Here is an 18,698-nt window from a genome sequence, read left to right on the forward strand (position 1 = left end):
TTTGTGAAGTTCCCACAGATTAATCCTCATCCACAAAATTGTTCACTATCAGCAGGATTGAGGAAAAGCATTAATTTAGTTTTCATGTGTCCTAAAGGAAAACAAAGGTTGAAATATTGGATATCTGTCTTAGTCAACATTTAGAAATCAGTCATACCGGTAGATTCTTTAAGTTGAGCCACTTCAAAAGCTGAGTCTGATCTGCAGTCTTAATCATAGAAACACTTCAACTGTGAGAGACAAAATGTAAAAAATATTTATTTGTATAGTGGAGCAGAAAAAAAACAAAATTTGAATCCTTCACAGACCTGTTTCTTCTTTTTTAAGAAGCTCTTCTTGCCTCCACTGGTTACCTGGGTTTAAAATGGTTATCTGTATAAAAGGCACCTGTACACACCCCTAAACAGCCAGACTGCAACTTCTCCACCATGACCAAGACCAAAGATTTGTCGAAGGACATCAATAATGAGGTTGAAGATCTGAACAAGGCTGGTATGAACCAATCTACAATAAGCAAGCTGCTTGGAGGGAAAATATCAACTGTAGGAATACAAGATCACTGAAATCTCTTCTCATCTGGAGCTGAGAAGAGGGGGGGGGGGGGGTAAAGGTGGCTTATTCCAGGTGCCCAGACTGAGGGGGCCCACAGAGGCCCCTAACACAATTGCAATGATGAGAACTGAAACAGAAGTTACTATGGAAACACTCAACATCATCATGGAGTCCTACAAAGCTCCTGGAGATGTACTTAAACCAGCACATATCCAGACCCGTCTTAAGTTCTTCAGAGATCACCTGGATGATCTAGAGGAGAATTTTGAAAGGCTCTTTGGTCAAAAAGACATTTGCACTTGTTTGGAGAAGGAAGTACACTGAGTTACAGCTCAAGAGCACTACTGTGAAGCATGGGGGTGGAGACATCATGCTTTAGAACCATGTATGGCAAGGTTTTGGGCAAAAACCTTCTTCCATCCATGAGAACATTGAGGATGAAACATGCCCAAACACATCGCCAAGGCAATGAAGAAGAGGCTACCGTACATTCAAATTTCAAAGTTCTGCAGTGTTCTAGCCAGTTTCTGGACCTCAGTCCAACAGAGAATCAATGGAAGGAGTTGAAAGTCCAGCAACAGCCTTAAAACATCACAGCTCTAGAGAAGATCTGCATGGAAGAATGGACCAAAATAGCAGATATAGTTTGTGCAAACCTTCTAAAGACTTACAGAAGACACTTGAGCTCTATCATTAAAACAACAGTTACATTAAAAAGTTTTGTGGTGAACTTTTGTTATCAATTAAATACTCGTTTTCTGCACTTTTTATACAAAGAAATTCAGTAAAAGCTAAAACATTTGATTTCATGGATTTTTTGTTTAATATTCTGTCTATCACAGATGAAGTGTTTCTATAAAGAACATTACAGACCTCTCTACTGATTTGCCTCACTCTATAGCAGCATGTCAGATATCTGCACTTGGATGAATAATTCTCTCATTCTACTGGGAAGGAGAAACTGAATGAATACAGAGAGGCTTGCATGCTACTGTGTGAATACATTTACTGCATTTTGAAAATTATTCTTCAGGCTTAGGAAGGAGTATGACCTCAAGGAAGCTCTGGGTAGAGGACATTTTGGTTTTGTCTATAAGGCAAAACATAAACTGGAGGGGAAGGATTGTGCTTTGAAGATAGTGCGCTACAAAGAGTGAGTCTTGCAGGAACTTGGGCTTCATTTGTTGTCAAATTTAGTAAAATGACTAACTCTTTGTTGCATCCTTGTATTAGAGAAGCTCGACGAGAGGTAAAGGTGCTGTCAGACCTCAACCACTGTAACATCGTTCGCTACTACACATGTTGGATAGAAGATTCTGCTCCCCAGTGGGACGGTTCAACAGAGAGCAGCTCCTCCGCACAGTATGTCTCCATTCTGGAGTTATCTCTTTTTTTATTTGCCACCATTTAAATCGCATTGTATTTCTTGTGTCTTCCTCTCAGATCTTCCAGTGACTTGCCTGTATTGTACCTCTACATTCACATGCAGCTGTGTGACACCAAAACATTGAGAGCGTGGATAGATGAGAAGAACAAGCAGGACCCAAAGAAATCTCTACGAGATCCTAAAAGAAGGGAGGAAAGTCTAACCATTGCCCTGCAGTTAGTGAATGGAGTGGAGTACATTCACTCCATGACGCTGATCCACAGAGACCTGAAGGTGAGAGGAGAAGCAAGGCGGACTTTGGAGTCTGCTTGAAAAGCCTCAAAGCAGAACAATTTTCATGGATTTCAAACAAATACTTGTTCTTGTTCTCCATCCCTCAGCCTGCAAACATCTTGTTTGATCTAAATGGAGGAGTGAAGATTGGAGACTTTGGCCTGGTCACAGCTGAGATTGAAGATGATGCTGAGAACCAGAAGGACAGAAGTGAGTACAAAGGGACCCCGTCTTACATGGCTCCTGAGCAGGTGAGAACTTCATTCATTAGTGATGATATGTAAAGGTTTTAACTTCTTGTTCCTGGAGATTTACACGTCTTTGGTTAACACTTTGCCTTTGTTCTTGTGACAGAAAAGCCGAACCCCTTATACTTATAAAGTAGATATATTCGCCCTGGGCCTGATCTATTTCGAACTCCTTTGGAACCTCCCAACTTTTCACGAAAGGAAAGAGGTGAGTTTTCACAACTTTAAGCTTTCTGAAATGTATTCAGTTGCAAAGTTGAGCTTTCAAGTGTCAACTTAGAACATTTGTCAACATTCACACTTGAATTCCCACTCCGATCATCTATTGATCTGTTTTCAAAGTGTTCCCAGTGTTCTCTTTACTGTGATTATCCTGTTTTTAGACAAATGGTAAATGGTAAATGGCGTATACTTGTATAGCGCTTTCTACCCTCCTTCAAGGGCCCAAAGCGCTTCAAATGCTGCAAATTAGCTCCTGCTACAAGCATGATGATATAGGCATGGGACTGCTGCTTTGCTGTATGTCTATGTTTTTATATCCGTCCCTACTAAATAAATAAATACAAATACAAATACAGTCACAGACCCATTCACCCATTCACGCACACATTCACACACTGGTGGTGGCTCCGCTGCCGAACACTGGCGCCAACCTCCCACCAGAGGCAATTCGGGGTTCAGTGTCTTGCTCAAGGACACTGCGACACATGGGTGGGCAAGGCGGGAGTCGAACCTGCTCACTTCTGATCAGGAGTCGACCACCCTACCACTGCACCACGGCCGCCCCGATAAAACAGAAACTTGTGTGAGATTCACCTCTGAGTTGTGGGTGGGAGAGTTGCGTTGTAGGAATCCCACCCCCTTTCTCTCCCAGTTGCTGAGAGCTCTCTGTCTACATTCTCTCTTGCTAGCTTACAGCCCTTCACAACCCCAACCTATGGGCTACCAGTGCAGCAAAAATGGTCAGTAATGTAGAAGAATTTGATTATTTACAGTGTCTGGTTTCTTTTTTACCATTCTCTAGACGATAATAATGAAAAAAAGTGAAGATATGATGAGGAGCTTAACACTTTCCCAGAAAGACCAGAACCTTCCACTTGTTGTAATCACTTTACACCCGTGAGATGTTTCGATTTGTTGGTTCTTGTCTGAGGACTGTAAGAAGATATGACCTAACCACCTAACTCACCGGAACAGTGAGGAAACGGTCCCATAAATGATGTTTGTTCTGCTGAAAAATAGGGAACTCGTTCTTCTGCCTCAAAATGTATGAACTGTAGCTTTTAGCTGACTATGAAATAAATTATATTGCAATGAAAAGTTTGAAATGTCATCAGTGATTTAAGCTTAAATGTAAAATCCCAGCCAGTTAGACCAAGTGGGCCAGGTTTGTGCGCCCCAATTTGGTTTGTACAAGGTTTTTGTGGTGGCTCCACTTGTGTTTGCTTTACACATTAGCTTGCACACATTACTCACATTAGCTTAGGTGGGCACTGAGTGGGTTGCTAGCTACACAAGCATGCCTCCTGGTGGATGGCGTAGATTGCCAGCAAGCTCCGCTGTATCAAGCTAGCGAGCTCTGTTGTAGCAAGCTAGCAAGGTCTGCTGTAATGAGCTCAGCTTTATGGAGCTAGTTAGCTCTGCTGTAGTTAACTCTGTTGTGGCAAGCTAGCAAAGTCTGCTGTAGTATTGAGCTAGCAGTCTCCACTGTAGCAAGCTCATCTGTAGCAAGCTAGTGAGCTCTGCTGCATCAAGCTAGCGGGTTTCACAGTAGCAATCTAGTGATTATCCGTTGACCACTAGGCGGCTGGTTAGCATAGCAAACCAACCCTCTGAGTGTCAACGTAACCCAATTTGGGCAAACACAGGTGGGATCACCACAGAAACTGTGGACAAACCCATTCAGGGCTCACTTTTTTGCCCACTTTAAAACTATATATGGTCTACCTTGCCTTGCTGGCTGTGATGAAGGCATTCCTTCCAAAAATGTTCCTTAATCATTGAAGTGTATCACCACTGATGCGGTAGCTTGATCAGTGAGTGAAGTGATAAATATTAATAAAAGCGCAGCTGATTCTGTTCAGATAAATATGAATATACTTTTTCAGTCATGAAGACATCAACTTTTAAGTATTTTATACATATTTGAGTAATTGCAAAACCTTCTCCAAAAAATATCTTCAAAATCATAAAACAATTTATAATGTTGTTATTACAAATTATACACTAGTAATACATTAAATATTACACATTATTTTTATTCAGTAGTAATCTCTACTTTATATTACTCTCACAATTGTAATGTAATTCTAGTTTTACTTTTAAGTTACTTTCTTTGTAATATTTGCAGAACTCTTCAGTCTTAATTATCTTGCACAGTGTTTCAAAATTAGATAAGAAACAATAATGGTTACAAAAAATATTGTTTATTTATAATCAACTGAAAGCACGGAACTAAAAGCTGCAGTTTAATCCATAAAAACATGAGTCTGAATAGAGAGCCTGAGGCCTACAGACCTCAGAGAGATGAAAAAAGAAATTCTGTTTAAAGCAGATTACAGCGAAAGCAGTGACAGATATTGGCTTTGAGGAAAAAACTGAAACACAGTTATTGGAAAAACAAAGGTGAAATTAAAGTGTTTGTGTCTTTGAAGTCAAATTGGAAATGTTTCTCCTTCTGAATTGAAATCAATTTAAAAAAACTCAAAGTGATTCTGTTTGTTGCATTGTTTTATCTGCTGTTTTGGTCTCTATTTTGTCTTGAGTAGTTTTGGCTACTTTTATTTGATAAAAGTTAATAAACAAAAGTCAGGGAGTATTGTCTTGAATTACTTCATTACAGCAAGAAGTAACATGTAACTGTAATTCATTACTTTTGCAATCAGTAATTATTTGCTTTTTATTATGTTCATATTGCTTTAATAATTTAAAAATGTAAGTTTAGTACCAACACACTCGTATTGCTTTGTCATAGTGCCAAATCCCACTTTAGAAAAATGTTTTTAAAAATCTGTTTGTTTGTTGAACTTTTTCTGCATCAATCTAACAACATTTTTGTCTTGATTCTAGATTTGGAAAGAATTAAGAAAACAAAATTTTCCTGAGAAATTTCGAAGTCACTTTTATGAGGAGGTATGTCTGTTTTATTTTAATAACCAGTTTTTGAGAAAGCTCAGATCCTAGGTGCATTCACACCGAACACGATTCGCTTGACAAATTCGCATGGCCCGCCCCTCTTTTGCCGCGCAGTGAATTTCCTGCTCCCCACTTGCCTGAGCTTGACGCCGTGACCACAAGTGAGAGGAGCTTGCTAATGTTTTTAGGATGATCGCTATAAGGAACGGTGTCTGTGGATTTCTCACTTAGAATGTAGGAAGACACAGATTATGTTGAGAAATCAGGTTTATTTATTGTGAAGAGTTAAACAAAAAGATTGCTGATTAGGTCTTTAGATCGCCTCAATTCGCGTCTGTACCATTGACTTAACATTGAAACTGGCCGCCTCGAGTTCAATGTGAATGCACCTTTAGCCACATGCACTTGTGCAGGGGGATCTCCTGAGGCTTGTACAGCCACCTCAAGGGACATCATGAAAATGGATCGTACTATTGTCACATAATTGTATCGTAAAGGGAATAGAAGTTCCATGCATATATAACATATGGGGGATGCTGTGTTGAAGGGGTTGATAAAAATCTGTACAACACACCTGCACCTACATAAGAGTGTTTCATAAATGTTCACTACGATCTGTTGCCCGCAGCATGCCCATAGAAAAAAATGTGGACCAAACCTAGTTGTTGTGTTTCTGTTTAAAAATCTCTTCCTTTGGATAAAAAGTTAACAGTCACTATAGACCTCCATCTAACTAACTTTTTACTATTTTTTTCAGAGCCAAATGGTTAAATCAATGCTGTGTGTTCAACCAAAGGATCGACCAGAAGCCAGTAAGCTGAAGGCGGACTTGGAAAAATGGAAGAGAGACCTTGAACAACTCAAAACTATGGAACGTGATAGTAGAACTTTGTAATAAATCATAATTGGTTTATCGGTCCAATGTTCTCTATGTACACATAATGTGGCCACATGCATCAGGATTATGTTATGTTCTGTGTATGGTTCTGATGGAAGCAATTGTGTTATGTATTTACCATCATGCTTGAATTTGATTACACTTTTAAATGTTTAATAATATTTTAATACAATCACGTTTTAAATTTCTCCTGACAAAAATGAAAATGTTTTGGGGATTCATCTTTTAATGCAATTCAGTGTTAAAAATGTGATTATAAAATACTAACTGTGTCATGCTGTACTATAAAAAGGGTTTTATGAAATAAACAACTCTTTATATATATGTGTGGTTCATTCTTCTGTAGATTCAATAAATTCTGTTCAAAATCAGGCTGTAAAATATTAATTCAAGTATACATTGTTATTTTACATAGACAACTGGGAAAGGTAAGTTTGTGACTATAACCCCTAGAAAGTTTTGTTGCATTTGGCACATTTTGTGCCTAAATTTTACACTAAATTATATCAAGAGAGTTGAATGTAAAAATTCACCTCATTCAAATTAGGACAATTTGACCAAATTTAGACATTTCTGTACATCAGTAAGAGCATCATATGTTACTTGAAATTATGTGTTTTTACATAAACAAATATTAATAAATAAATTTAAATGTATTTTAAATGTTAAAGCTTAGAAATCTAATGTCATGACAAATAATATAATTATGAAATCTTAAAGTTTGCTACAGTTAAATCCTAAATTAAATGTTATCTCTAAATGCAAATACTGTTTTCTTAATGTAAATATAAATGTTAAATATAAGTGTATGAAAACAAACATTTTATGTTTAAATGTAAAATCTTAAAATAACATTACAGCTAAATTAAAATCTGAATGTTAAGTCTAAATTTTTAAATCTAAATAATGTATCTACCAGTTAAAATCTACATTTGGTTCCTGTGGCAAATATAAATTATTTCTATAGATTTTTTGTAGAAATGTATTTGTTAGGTTTCTGGAAGTTGCAGTTCAGTTTCAGTTTCGTTTAATGAATCCAGGAATTCTGCGACGTAATCGAAACTTAAGGGCTTGAAACAGACTGAAGGCTACGGAGCATGCGCAGATTTATAGGCGCTGGAGGCAGATGCAGCGCCACAGACAGTAAATGTATGTTATGATCGACCTGCTGAGCCTATAGTCGTATACATAGCTGAGTCACGGCGATGGAATCTAGAAAATTCGTGTCTGAATTGAACGAGTTTGCGCAGAAAGAACGGCTCGTGCTGCGTTTTGAGGACGTTAACAGGGAAGGAGAGGAACACAACAAAATGTGAGTTTGATGGTTTCTTTCTTTATGGTGTTGCACCAAAAACTGTGACCTGTCAGAATTTGTGACCAGATCGATATAGCAACTTCTAGTGATGGACGCGTGAAAAGACGGGTTTACTAAGGGAAGGGCCTGTCACCATGACCTGATCCAAACAGCTGATCGACCAGAAGCTTCCGCCCTTCATATTATCTTGATTGGTCCACAAAATGTTTGAAATTATCTTTTTTCAATCAAAATACGAGTTTCCACATAAAAATCTGTGTGAAATAATTTATTGGATTCTAATATTTACACATCAGTACAATTCATGTCCAAAAGTATCTACATTTGTACTACAAGTATATAATAAGAGCAGAAGTCTACTTAAAGTTTGTTTCTATATAGTGTAAACTTCAAATGTTACACTTTAGTTTGAAGAAGTATTCAGCTAGTATACTTCCTACAGTACACATGTACATAGTCTATCAGGGGCGGAGCTACCATTAGACAAAGGTAGGTGATAACCTGGGCCCCCCTTAACTCTGGGGCCCCAAGCTGAACAGTTGCAAAATTGCCTAGGATTAATTTTACACCCGTCATTATTTAAATCTGTCATAAAATAAACATCCCAAATCCCTGAAATGGCATAAGACTGATCAGGAAAAGGTGTTTCATCCTCCCCTGTCCCTCTGCAGCAATGGAACGTTCCAGACAACAGGAAGTTAGCAAGCAGAAGATTCAGTGATGCCAGATTGTATGGTTTTGGGTTGGTAAAAATTGCTATGGACGGTCGCACATAATTTGGGTGGGTTTGGTTTGGCAGCTTTTAGTTCCTTATTCAAATACGTTTCAGCCAAGGATGTGCGGCCATCCTCCAGGTCTGTAGCAGTAGTCCTCGTCCTTCCTTAGGCTTACACCAGTTTACACTGTAATGTCCGCCGATATTTTCGAGGCCCAATCAGAAAGAGGCCGAAGTTGGTGTTTGATGTTTTTAAGCTTCTGGTTTCTAAAAAAATATATATATATATTTTTCAAATTATAATGTTAATGACACCCTTGGATGTCTCATTGTGATACAATATATGACACTGGGAAGTGCTTCCCAATGTCCGAAATCATGTAGTGAAGCCACTGCAGCTCAATGTGTTTGGAGCGGCTGTGGTGCGTACGGTGGCGGCATAGAAGTTCTCATACTGGCCCCTTTGTCGCTCAACATTTTCACAAAGCTCCTACCCTGGCCAGACAGAACTGCAGGAAGGTTGAAAGTGGCGGACAAATTATTTTCCCTCCTGAGACAGGTTTGCTAGCTTTGGGGTTGGTGGGCCTTTTTTGCCGATGGCCAATTTTCCGGAAAAGTCCATCTTAAAAATGGCTTATGTGATAAATATGTGACTAAATCAGTTTCTCCTCCTTCTTCTATCGTTAATAGCATAACAGCGAGTAGTTGAAACAAAAATCAAGTGCAACTACTGCCTACAATATGAAGAACAGAAGAAGCTTTTGGCAGCGCGAGCTTTGACCATCCAATCAGAGGCAAATATGTCATCATCCGTCTCCATTAAGCTACAGAGACTGTAACTCAAATTCTGATTGGTTGAATCGTCAATGCGGTTAATCAGCAGTGTTTTTATGGAAAGTCATCTGCAAAACTGGCAGTGAAGGCGGAAGCACTGACTGTATGAGTAGGCATACTTTCGTGGACCTAGCAACAAGTAAGAGGCTAAAATCTGATTCCGACAGTAGTGCAGCCGAGGCGTAGGGCTGTGAGAGAAGCGAACGGAATCGTTGGAATGATCTAAAATATATTTTTGAGAAAAATATATTTAAAAATAAACATTTCTCTGTGATTTAGATACTTCTTATCAGATCATTTTAGGCCTTCATTGAAGGCTTTGGAATTTTGCAGAAACGTGACAATACAGTGCCATACCTATCATTTCGAATCGGAAAAAGAACAGTGGACTGAACTTTATGAAACTAAAATGTTAACGCGTTTGTAATTAATTCTTGTTTACTTGTTTGTTTTATATTTAATTTACATCTTGCAAGAAATACCAGGAATGTGGTCTGTGTGTCGTACCAAATGACAGTAAATCGTATCCCTTTTTCTTTTGCTTGTTAGTGGTTAATTTGTAGAACAAGCAACAAAAAAATTGCCAAATCTTCAACTTCCAGTACCAACAGACGTTGATTCGTCACCACCATCCCTGCAGGCGTTTTGGGTTTAGTTTAAACACCAATTTTTCAGTAAAAAGCTAGCCACTCCACCACAGCCTGTTTTGTTTCCCTGTTGTGATTTGTTCGCAAAATCCTCCACAGATTCACTCAGAGAGTCATTCTAGATGGAACAGCCTACCCAAATGGTGTTGGGAAAACCAAGAAGGATGCCAAGCAGAAAGCAGCGTTTGAAGCCCTGAAATGTCTGTTTAAGGATAAGTACCAGGACTCAGTAAGTGTACAGTTTCTTTTTATTCCAGTGTGTGATATGAAGTCTTCTTAGTTTGAAAAATGTGAGAACATTTGACTGGGAAGCTTTAATAACAACTGTTCGGGATGGAAACCACTGAAAAGACAATGTATATCCTTCAAATAACTCCGGGATATAAATACATATGCACTAAATCACTTATAAACCAATCAGGAAACATTGCTCCTTTTTTACTCTTCAATATTATCTAACAAAAGCACAAAAAAGATTAAACATAAAAAAAAAATAGTCAGAAAAAAAATCTTGTAAACAACAACTTTATGGCCTCAAACAGGTATGTAGTTATTATCATCATTTTATCAGCTAAAAGTCAGTTATTTGTAATGCGAGAGACTTCCACTTTGTTGGAACAATCGGAAGCTGTTTCAAACTCAAAGACAACCAAGACTTTTAATCTCAACTGCCAAACATTTTCTAAAAGCTTCTGCTTGCAAGAAGGAATGTCTCCCCTCCTGCAGGTCATGAACCGACCCTGATTCCCTCCCTAATTCTCCAACACAAGAAAACTCTGTTATGGTTGTGCCTCTTTAAATATCACAAACATAATTAAAAAAACAATCATTTAAGGAATATATTTTATTTCTTAGGAGACAGAAGTTTCTGCATCGCCTAAGCCGACGAACATAAACTATATCTGCTGGCTGAACCAGTACGGTCAGAGGAACAGGGTGGGCGTGAAGCCCGAGGAGACACAAAAAGCTGGAAAATTGTAAGTATGCCAGTTTTTTTTCCTTTACCAGATCATCCTAACACTCACCATGCTCATTTTCTGATTCTTTTAGCTGGTATAGGTTTGTGATTGGTGATAGAAAATACCCAGAGGTCTCTGGGATATCCAAGAGGGAAGCTAAGGAGAATGCAGCAATGATGGTATATGACATTCTGAATAGCAACAACGCTTCAGAGGTGAGAAGTGGAAGATTTTACCTTAAACTGCCTTTGTGATCTTTGCTCATAACTCTTCTGCCTTGTTCCAAAGACTACGGAAGGCCAAAGTGAGAAGTTAAACCAAAGTTTGGATGATAGTTGGTGAGTAACTTCCTGTTGTTGGTGTTTAAATGTGTCTCTTTCACCATTGACAGAGGATGTTGCTTTATTACAGGACCCATTCCAGTCTGAGCTCTATGGAGCTCCCAGACACTAATTTCATTGGTCTTCTCAACAACTACCAACAGAAGCACAAATGCAACCTTTTATATATTCCGGTGAACAGATGTGGTCCTCCCCACGCCCCACAGTGAGTATTCAAATTCAGTTCAACTATTTTTATGGACCACTTGTCATGTTATGAACCCTTCAAAGCCTCTCCATATCATGGTTCAGCTTTTGAGATCCTGCTGTTTTGCAGATTATTTCACTGCAATTTTGCATCATTTTTTTAAACTTCGCATTTTGATTGGCTGGAGATCTTGTCAGTCAATCTCCCCTGTGTGGTGTCTCCTGTACAGACACTTGCAGCTCTCCAAATTTACTTAAATCTCACGAGCATCTCTATTTTCATTTGATAGATTTCTACTATCGCAGGTCATTTATTGAACATATCCCCCACCATAAACACTTTATGTAAATAAACAAATACATAATAATCCACTACACATGCACATTAAACAAACAGAAAATCAGGACCAGTTTAGTGATGAAAGTGAATGAAAAAAACTTAATTTTGAAATGGTTTTATAATCATTGTAAATTTGAAAGAAATATTCAACATTTAAAAAAAAACTCAATTTAAAGAAATACTAAAAACTTAAACAAAAAAAAAACATAAATCTGAAAAAGTTACAAAAATAAGTTCATTTGTAACAACTGCTATTTTGTATTGTCATTTTTTTTAGTTTCTCTTGTTTTTTTTGCTGTCAGTCCTCAATTTACAGCTTTCAAACAGATTTTTAATTTTCTGAGTTGATCCTAATTTTGTGTGTTTGTGTGTGTGTGTTGGGGGGGTGGGTCTTTGAGCTCATGGACCACCAGGACAGCTGTTACAAATAAACATGTATTATTTCTTTTTTTTTTAATTTCTGTAAATGTAAACTTTTGTTAAAAAATTGCCACTGCTATTTATAAATATAAGTATTTCTACTTTTTTTCCAATTAGATTTTTCCACAAAGTGGTTATTGATGGCCATGAATACCCCACTGCTGAGGGAAACACTGCAAAGGAAGCCAAGCAAAATGCTGCCAGAATGGCCTGGTCTGCTCTGCAGGAGCAGTCAGACTGGGACAGTAAGGTGAACGACATGTTCTCTGTAACGTGCTCAGATGATGCTTCCATATCTTCACCGTCTTTGATCCTGATGCATTCTGTATTTGTTTATCTTGCATCTTAGACGTCTTCCAAGTCAAGTGGATCTGAAGATGACACACCACAGTAAGTAGGAAAACCATTTAGGCAAAGACAACAAAAATATGGAATGTTGCAGTATTTATGGGTGTTTTTTTTTAAATATATATTTTTCAGGTCTTCTAATGAGCCATCAGCAGAAAAGATGCAAAACAGTGAAAGTGAATCAATAATATTTGCTGATTCATCAAACTCTTCCAAAGCTGAGGTGGGTTTCTTCATCCTGATCAATGAAATGCTGTTTGTGAAATTGTTAACTGGCCCCAAAAAACATTTTAAAACCAAAAACTTGTTTCACAGTTTGGATCTTTCTGCTGTACTCTGAAGTCCACACCTTAAAAAAGTTAATCATCAACTCTTTCAGTCCAGAGTTTTTTGATCAGCCTTATGTTGTGTTCACACTGGGCTTAGAAATATACGTTCATGTGACAGCTTTCAATGGAAACTGTATGCAAACACATGGATATGTGAGCTTGTGCATTCAAAACTCTCACGTTCATGCATCTTTACACACGTTTTTAAGTTCCTTTTCAGGCTCTATGTACAAAACGTTTGGTCATTGAACATGCGTCAAAAGTTGAACCAGTGGAAAATTGATCATGAAGGACAAATTTAAAACGCATCACATGCCTGACGTGTACGTGGCTTCAGAGATAGCACCACAGATACTTGAATATTTGTATGAAGTGAATTTTTTTTTATCAATAGTCCAGTTAACTATGCATTTATTTATGAACTACTATAACAGAAGAAGTCTTTTTTTCCCTCTTTTTAGAATAATGTTGGAACCAGAGGTGCAGAAAATGAATCTGTCCCCAAGTCAAGGTATGAAAACTGGAATACATCTGTTGTAGTGCTGCCACAAACGATTATTTTAATAGTCGACTAATCACCGATTATTTTGACCAATTAGTCAACTAATCGGGTCGCGCAAACTGGATGTTAAGCACACATCTTAACCATCATTAGCTTTAAACTAACTAAAAACTAGCTTTATAGCATTACCTACAATATGACTTGCTAGTATGAATGCTGTAAGCTGAATTTTGGCCGCTAAAGGGGCTAGTGCTGATAGCTGAAGATGCTAAAATTTCTAGGTTAAAACACTGAAACTGATAGCTGAAAACGCTGAAGCTGATACCCAGCAAATATTAGTTGAATGTCAAATTAGCTTAGGAAAAACTGAAAAATAACCAAGTTAGCCAAAGTAGCTAGCATGTTGCTGAATTATTAGCTAATCTTCAAATTGGACTAAAAAACTGAAAAAAAATCCTAAATAAGCCAAAATAGCGGGCATGCGGCTGAAATATTAGCCAAACTCCAAATTAGACAGGAAGACAGAAAAAAATCCTAAATTAACCAAAATAGCTAACATGTAGCTGAAATATTAGCTGAACTCCAAATTAGACAAAAAAACTGAAAAAAAATCCTAAGTTAACCAAAATAGCTAGCATGTAGCTGAAATATTAGCTAAACTCCAAATTAGCCTAAAATAAAGCTTAAATTAGTCAAAATAGATAGCGTGTTGCTGAAATATTAGCCAAACTCCAAATTAGACAAAAAACTGAAAAAAATCCTAAATTAACCAAAATAGCTAGCATGTAGCTGAAATATTAGCTAAACTCCAAAATAGCACAAAGAACCTCAACAAATGCCAAAATAGTCCAAAAAGCTAGCAGAATGCCATTATAACTTTCGACTTTACTTCTCTGACTCCATGTTATATAAAGTAACGACTAATCGACTATTAAATTAGTTGTCGACTATTTTGATAGTCGATCAGACCTCAATTATTCGACTAGTCGTGGCAGCCCTAATCTGCTGGTATTCTCCTACGTATGACCTCCTTACTGAAGCACTTGTGATCGACTCTGCAGATTTGAACAGGAGTTTGTCATCTTGGATCAAATTGGGAAAGGAGGGTTTGGCCGTGTTTACAAAGTAAAAGAACGGTTGTTGCAGAAGGAATACGCAGTAAAAATTGTGTCTGGAACAGAGTAAGTCAAAGCTTTGCACACTATCATTTCAATGCACCAAAAAAAGAATATTTTGAGTGTTTTTGTCAATTCTTTGAGCAGGAAGGCTATTCAAGAGGCAGCGATTCTGTCAGATCTCCAGCATAATAATATAATCCGTTATTACACTGCTTGGATGGAGGATTCACTGTATTTCGATGATGTCACTCAAGCCTCCACTGAGTAAGTCTCATCCCACTCGATAAAAGTTCTTGTTTTCATTTTTGTCTACAAATAAAATGAATCCATTTGTTGTTTTATAGGTCTGCAAGCACCTCATGTGAAAAGTTCCTCTTTATTAAGATGGAATTGTGTTCCTCTGAGACACTTAAGGATTGGATTAAAAAGAAGAACTGTGAAGATCTGCAGGCCAATCAGAGAAGAGAGGAAAGTCTCCCTATAGCTCTGCAAATAGTGGGTGGAGTTGAGTACATTCACAACAGACGTCTTATTCACAGAGACCTTAAGGTGAGTTCAGGTTTTCTGTTCTTCGGCTCAAAAAACTCAGATTTTTCTACAGTATTTATTGCAGATTTTTGCTTTTATACTAAGCCTTTTCTAGTCTGTGGGGTTTAGTTGTTTGCAAATCCAGTAAACTGTCTTTATTAGAATAACAAAGAAAAATAAAAGAAAAGTCTTAAAGACTCACTCCAATGAAAATCGTATTTTTGGAGAATTTATGATTAAAAATGCGTTTTTGAGTATTTATTATTTCACATTGGATCAGAAAACCGGATGCTAGAAAAAACTTAGACTAATGATGCACTCATTGAAATAGGCGTTCCAAAGTCTCTCTTCTCGTCTCTGATCCTCTGCTCCCTGGTCCGCACAGGCTTAGATGTGCGAGAAATTATGAGCCTTCAACACTCTTGTGCTCGTCTGAGTTGACCTCTAGCTCAAAACTGTGCATCTGGATTTTTTGCGCTGCTAATGCTAGCTTAAGGCTATAAGCTTGCATGCAAACAGAGCTCTAAGTGATGGAGAGGGGACAGGCCAACGGTCCCACCCACAACCCAGACCCTTTTCACATGACATCACACAAAATGCCAATTGCATAGGGTGACTTCAATTTTATGTAAATAATAAAAGATAACCTAATCAATTTTAACCAAATTTTTTACAAAATTTATTTTAGAAATGTCATAATTTTGATTTTCTTTATCTAATTTATGCTAATGCTACCGCTAGCTTTCCACAACCGGGATGAGACGTAGAGCAGCAAAAGATGTTTCCTGGCCAGTTAGAGTTGCTTTCATTTCCATGTTCACAAAATCACTAAAAACAGAGCTAAAATAAAATGATTTCAACGTGTCTTGCAATAAAGAAAAACTAATAATTGTTGCGTTATTTTCTGACGTCTCTGATCTTTCGGGATAATAAAGGTCAACGAGGATAAAGGACAGAGTTTTGTCTTGACCGCTCTTATTTTGAAAGGTAAAAGTACGTGGTTTCACAACGGCACTTAAATTATTTGTCATGCCACTTGGTAAACATTCCTATTTTTTTTACAATTACCCCTTAAAATACCCAGAAAAACAACAAATATCCCTTGTTACAACAACTAAATTCAGCCTTGGGTGCAGTTAATTATCATTATTATTATTATTATTTCGAATGAGCAACTGCGGCTGGGCATAAATGTCTTTTGATTTTGACCAAAAACCGAACAATCATCATTAAAAGACTATTTGGAACAATTTTACTTAAGAAAAAAAAATAATGATGAATCCCAGGGTGGATGAATTCAATTTATTATTATAAATGCAGATCTTTACCAAAAAGAATGAAAGTGGATCAACAAAATGATCCATTATTTCAAATGTTTTTTAATGAACTAGATAATCTGCATATTGGGTTGTTAGACGGTCGAGTTTTACAGTCAACGGCTAAACAGTGGCAGGTTAGTCTGAAAACATGTAGGACACTGACCCACAAAGCCTGGAGTTATACACCTGTGGTTTAAAGGATCATTGCTGCCAATAATTATCAAAATATTTAACTCATTTTATGGCTTTGCTTCTGTTATGTTGTCAAAGTGACTGATGAAACAAAAACTATTCCATGATCGATTCCTTCTCCAGATCTAAAGTTATAAGGTCACATCAGCTGATATATCAGTTTGAACTGAGCAGGCTGTGTTTACACATAAACCCACAGCCAGCAAATATCATGTTTGGAATGGATAACGAGGTGAAGATCGGAGACTTTGGGTTGGTCACCAAGGAAGTGGAAGATGATGGGAAAGATATGGAGAGAACCAAGACGGGAACCCCAATCTACATGGCTCCTGAGCAAGTGAGAACTTTTTTTTTCTTTAACTTTTCTCTGTTACAGACTAATTTATCTCACTCCTGCATAAACTAAAACCAACACTTTTAAAAGGATGATCCAAAACATTTGAACATTTTTCAAACAGTTTTTTGAATTGAAACTCTCCTGAATTGTAAATGTTATATTTTCTGGAAAAAAGGATTTAGCTGCATCAAAATCCAATTTTGTATGCGTTTGGTTATTACAGAAGAGTGGGATCTATGGACAGAAAGTGGACATGTTTGCTTTGGGGTTGATCTTCTTCGAGCTTCTGTGGAAGCTGTCGACCGGCCATGAAAGAGCTCAGGTGAGTCCTTCAAGGAGGAAAGAACGACGAAATATAAACACCAACAGCTTCTAAACCTCCAGGACATTTCTACTAATAACTTTAAGAAAGGCCAACTTTGTGTCACTCTTGTTTGTAAATGTAGAACATATGATTGAGTACATATTGATTGGGATAAAAAAAAAAGTTAATGAGACAGCAGTAGTTGGAATCAAAAGCAGAAATGAAGTGTCTTGTTTGTGATTTCCTTCCTAAAACTCTTTTGTTTTACACCAGATTTGGAATGATGCAAGAAGCAAGATTTTTCCCAGCAAGTTTTCAGAAACTTTTCCCGAGGAGGTGAATTACAGCTTTCCTAAACAAATTAATGACTAAACTCTTGTGTCTTTTGGGACGTCTGTTTACAATCTTTTTCCATTCTCTATCTCTGCAGTACTTAATTATCAAGTCCTTGCTGTGCGAAACGCCAGAAGAGAGACTTGAAGCGACAGCAGTGAAGGCTAAGCTGGAAAAGTTTCTGAATAATTTGAAAATGGCCAAGGAGATGGAGAACAATCACACCGTCTGATTCTCCATTGTAAAATACTGTTTTCAAATGTGGAAAAAGTGTTTTAAAAAGTTCATCTGGACTAGGATTAAGGTTGTGTAAGAATTACTTCACTACTAAGTGCAATTTATATTACATTCAGCATTTTTAGGGTGTCCGAATCTACAATTCCAAAATTCAGTGCCCTTGAAACTTCCCAGAAGTCTCTACAAAGATAACAGTATGTGCTGTAGTTTGGACCACAATGCATTGCATTTAAAGCCATGTGGAAGAAAATTAAATTTTGTGTATATTTTATAAATTAGAACAAACTGGATTCATAAATAGTATGTCGCAAAATGTTCATATTTATTCGAATTTTACTTTTCATAATTGCCATTTGAGAAAAATAGTGAACATGATGTCCGAACTGCTTTTAAAACCCAGGGCACTTGATATTCCTGCTTGAACTATATCATTTTTAGTCATTTGGGAGTAGTGACTGAATTTGGACAGAACCTAGACTTCAAAATCTTTTTTTTTTCCTTCTCTGGAATGATCCTGGATGAATGACAGTCTTAAAGGGGCCCTACCATGATTGTATTAGGAGTGCCGCGGAAAAAGTAACAATGAAGACAGGACACAACTGGAATATATACGGTATTCTGCATCTAAAATGAACGTTTTTTTTCCCCGCTGATTATCACTGGTAAGGGGATAAATTGAATGTAGTGTAAGCCGGGGGGCGGAGCTTGCAGCACAGACTCTTCCTGGAGGGAGCAGTTGGCATCGATCTCACGTCAGCACGTTTCCAACCGCTCGTTTTTGTGGGTATGGGAGGGACTGCTGCAGACAGTGCAGGTTTTTAGAGGATTACTCTTAAACCTTAAATACCGCTTTGGGGTTCTTTATAGTGAGGAAGGAACAGTATAATGCATTTAAAAACTC

At 37.5% G+C, this 18,698-nt stretch overlaps 1 protein-coding gene across 1 annotated transcript in view; it reads left to right on the top strand.

The window, feature by feature from the left end:
• eif2ak2 (eukaryotic translation initiation factor 2-alpha kinase 2) overlaps positions 1-18,496 on the top strand; it is a 25,356-nt gene extending 6,860 nt beyond the window's left edge. Inside the window, 23 exon segments of the mRNA XM_036215616.1 lie at positions 1,586-1,705; positions 1,786-2,212; positions 2,320-2,463; positions 2,567-2,668; positions 5,530-5,592; positions 6,353-6,488; positions 7,691-7,805; positions 10,104-10,233; positions 10,860-10,981; positions 11,055-11,178; positions 11,252-11,301; positions 11,375-11,509; positions 12,368-12,500; positions 12,600-12,640; positions 12,731-12,821; positions 13,389-13,438; positions 14,491-14,610; positions 14,692-14,811; positions 14,892-15,096; positions 16,786-16,923; positions 17,147-17,245; positions 17,501-17,563; positions 17,658-18,496. Of these exon segments, the coding sequence (XP_036071509.1) occupies positions 1,586-1,705; positions 1,786-2,212; positions 2,320-2,463; positions 2,567-2,668; positions 5,530-5,592; positions 6,353-6,488; positions 7,691-7,805; positions 10,104-10,233; positions 10,860-10,981; positions 11,055-11,178; positions 11,252-11,301; positions 11,375-11,509; positions 12,368-12,500; positions 12,600-12,640; positions 12,731-12,821; positions 13,389-13,438; positions 14,491-14,610; positions 14,692-14,811; positions 14,892-15,096; positions 16,786-16,923; positions 17,147-17,245; positions 17,501-17,563; positions 17,658-17,792 (2,863 nt within the window). The 3' untranslated portion in view covers positions 17,793-18,496.
• The last annotated feature ends 202 nt before the right edge of the window (positions 18,497-18,698 follow it).

Source organism: Oryzias melastigma, linkage group LG15, assembly GCF_002922805.2.
Source record: "Oryzias melastigma strain HK-1 linkage group LG15, ASM292280v2, whole genome shotgun sequence".
Lineage (NCBI taxonomy): Eukaryota > Metazoa > Chordata > Actinopteri > Beloniformes > Adrianichthyidae > Oryzias > Oryzias melastigma.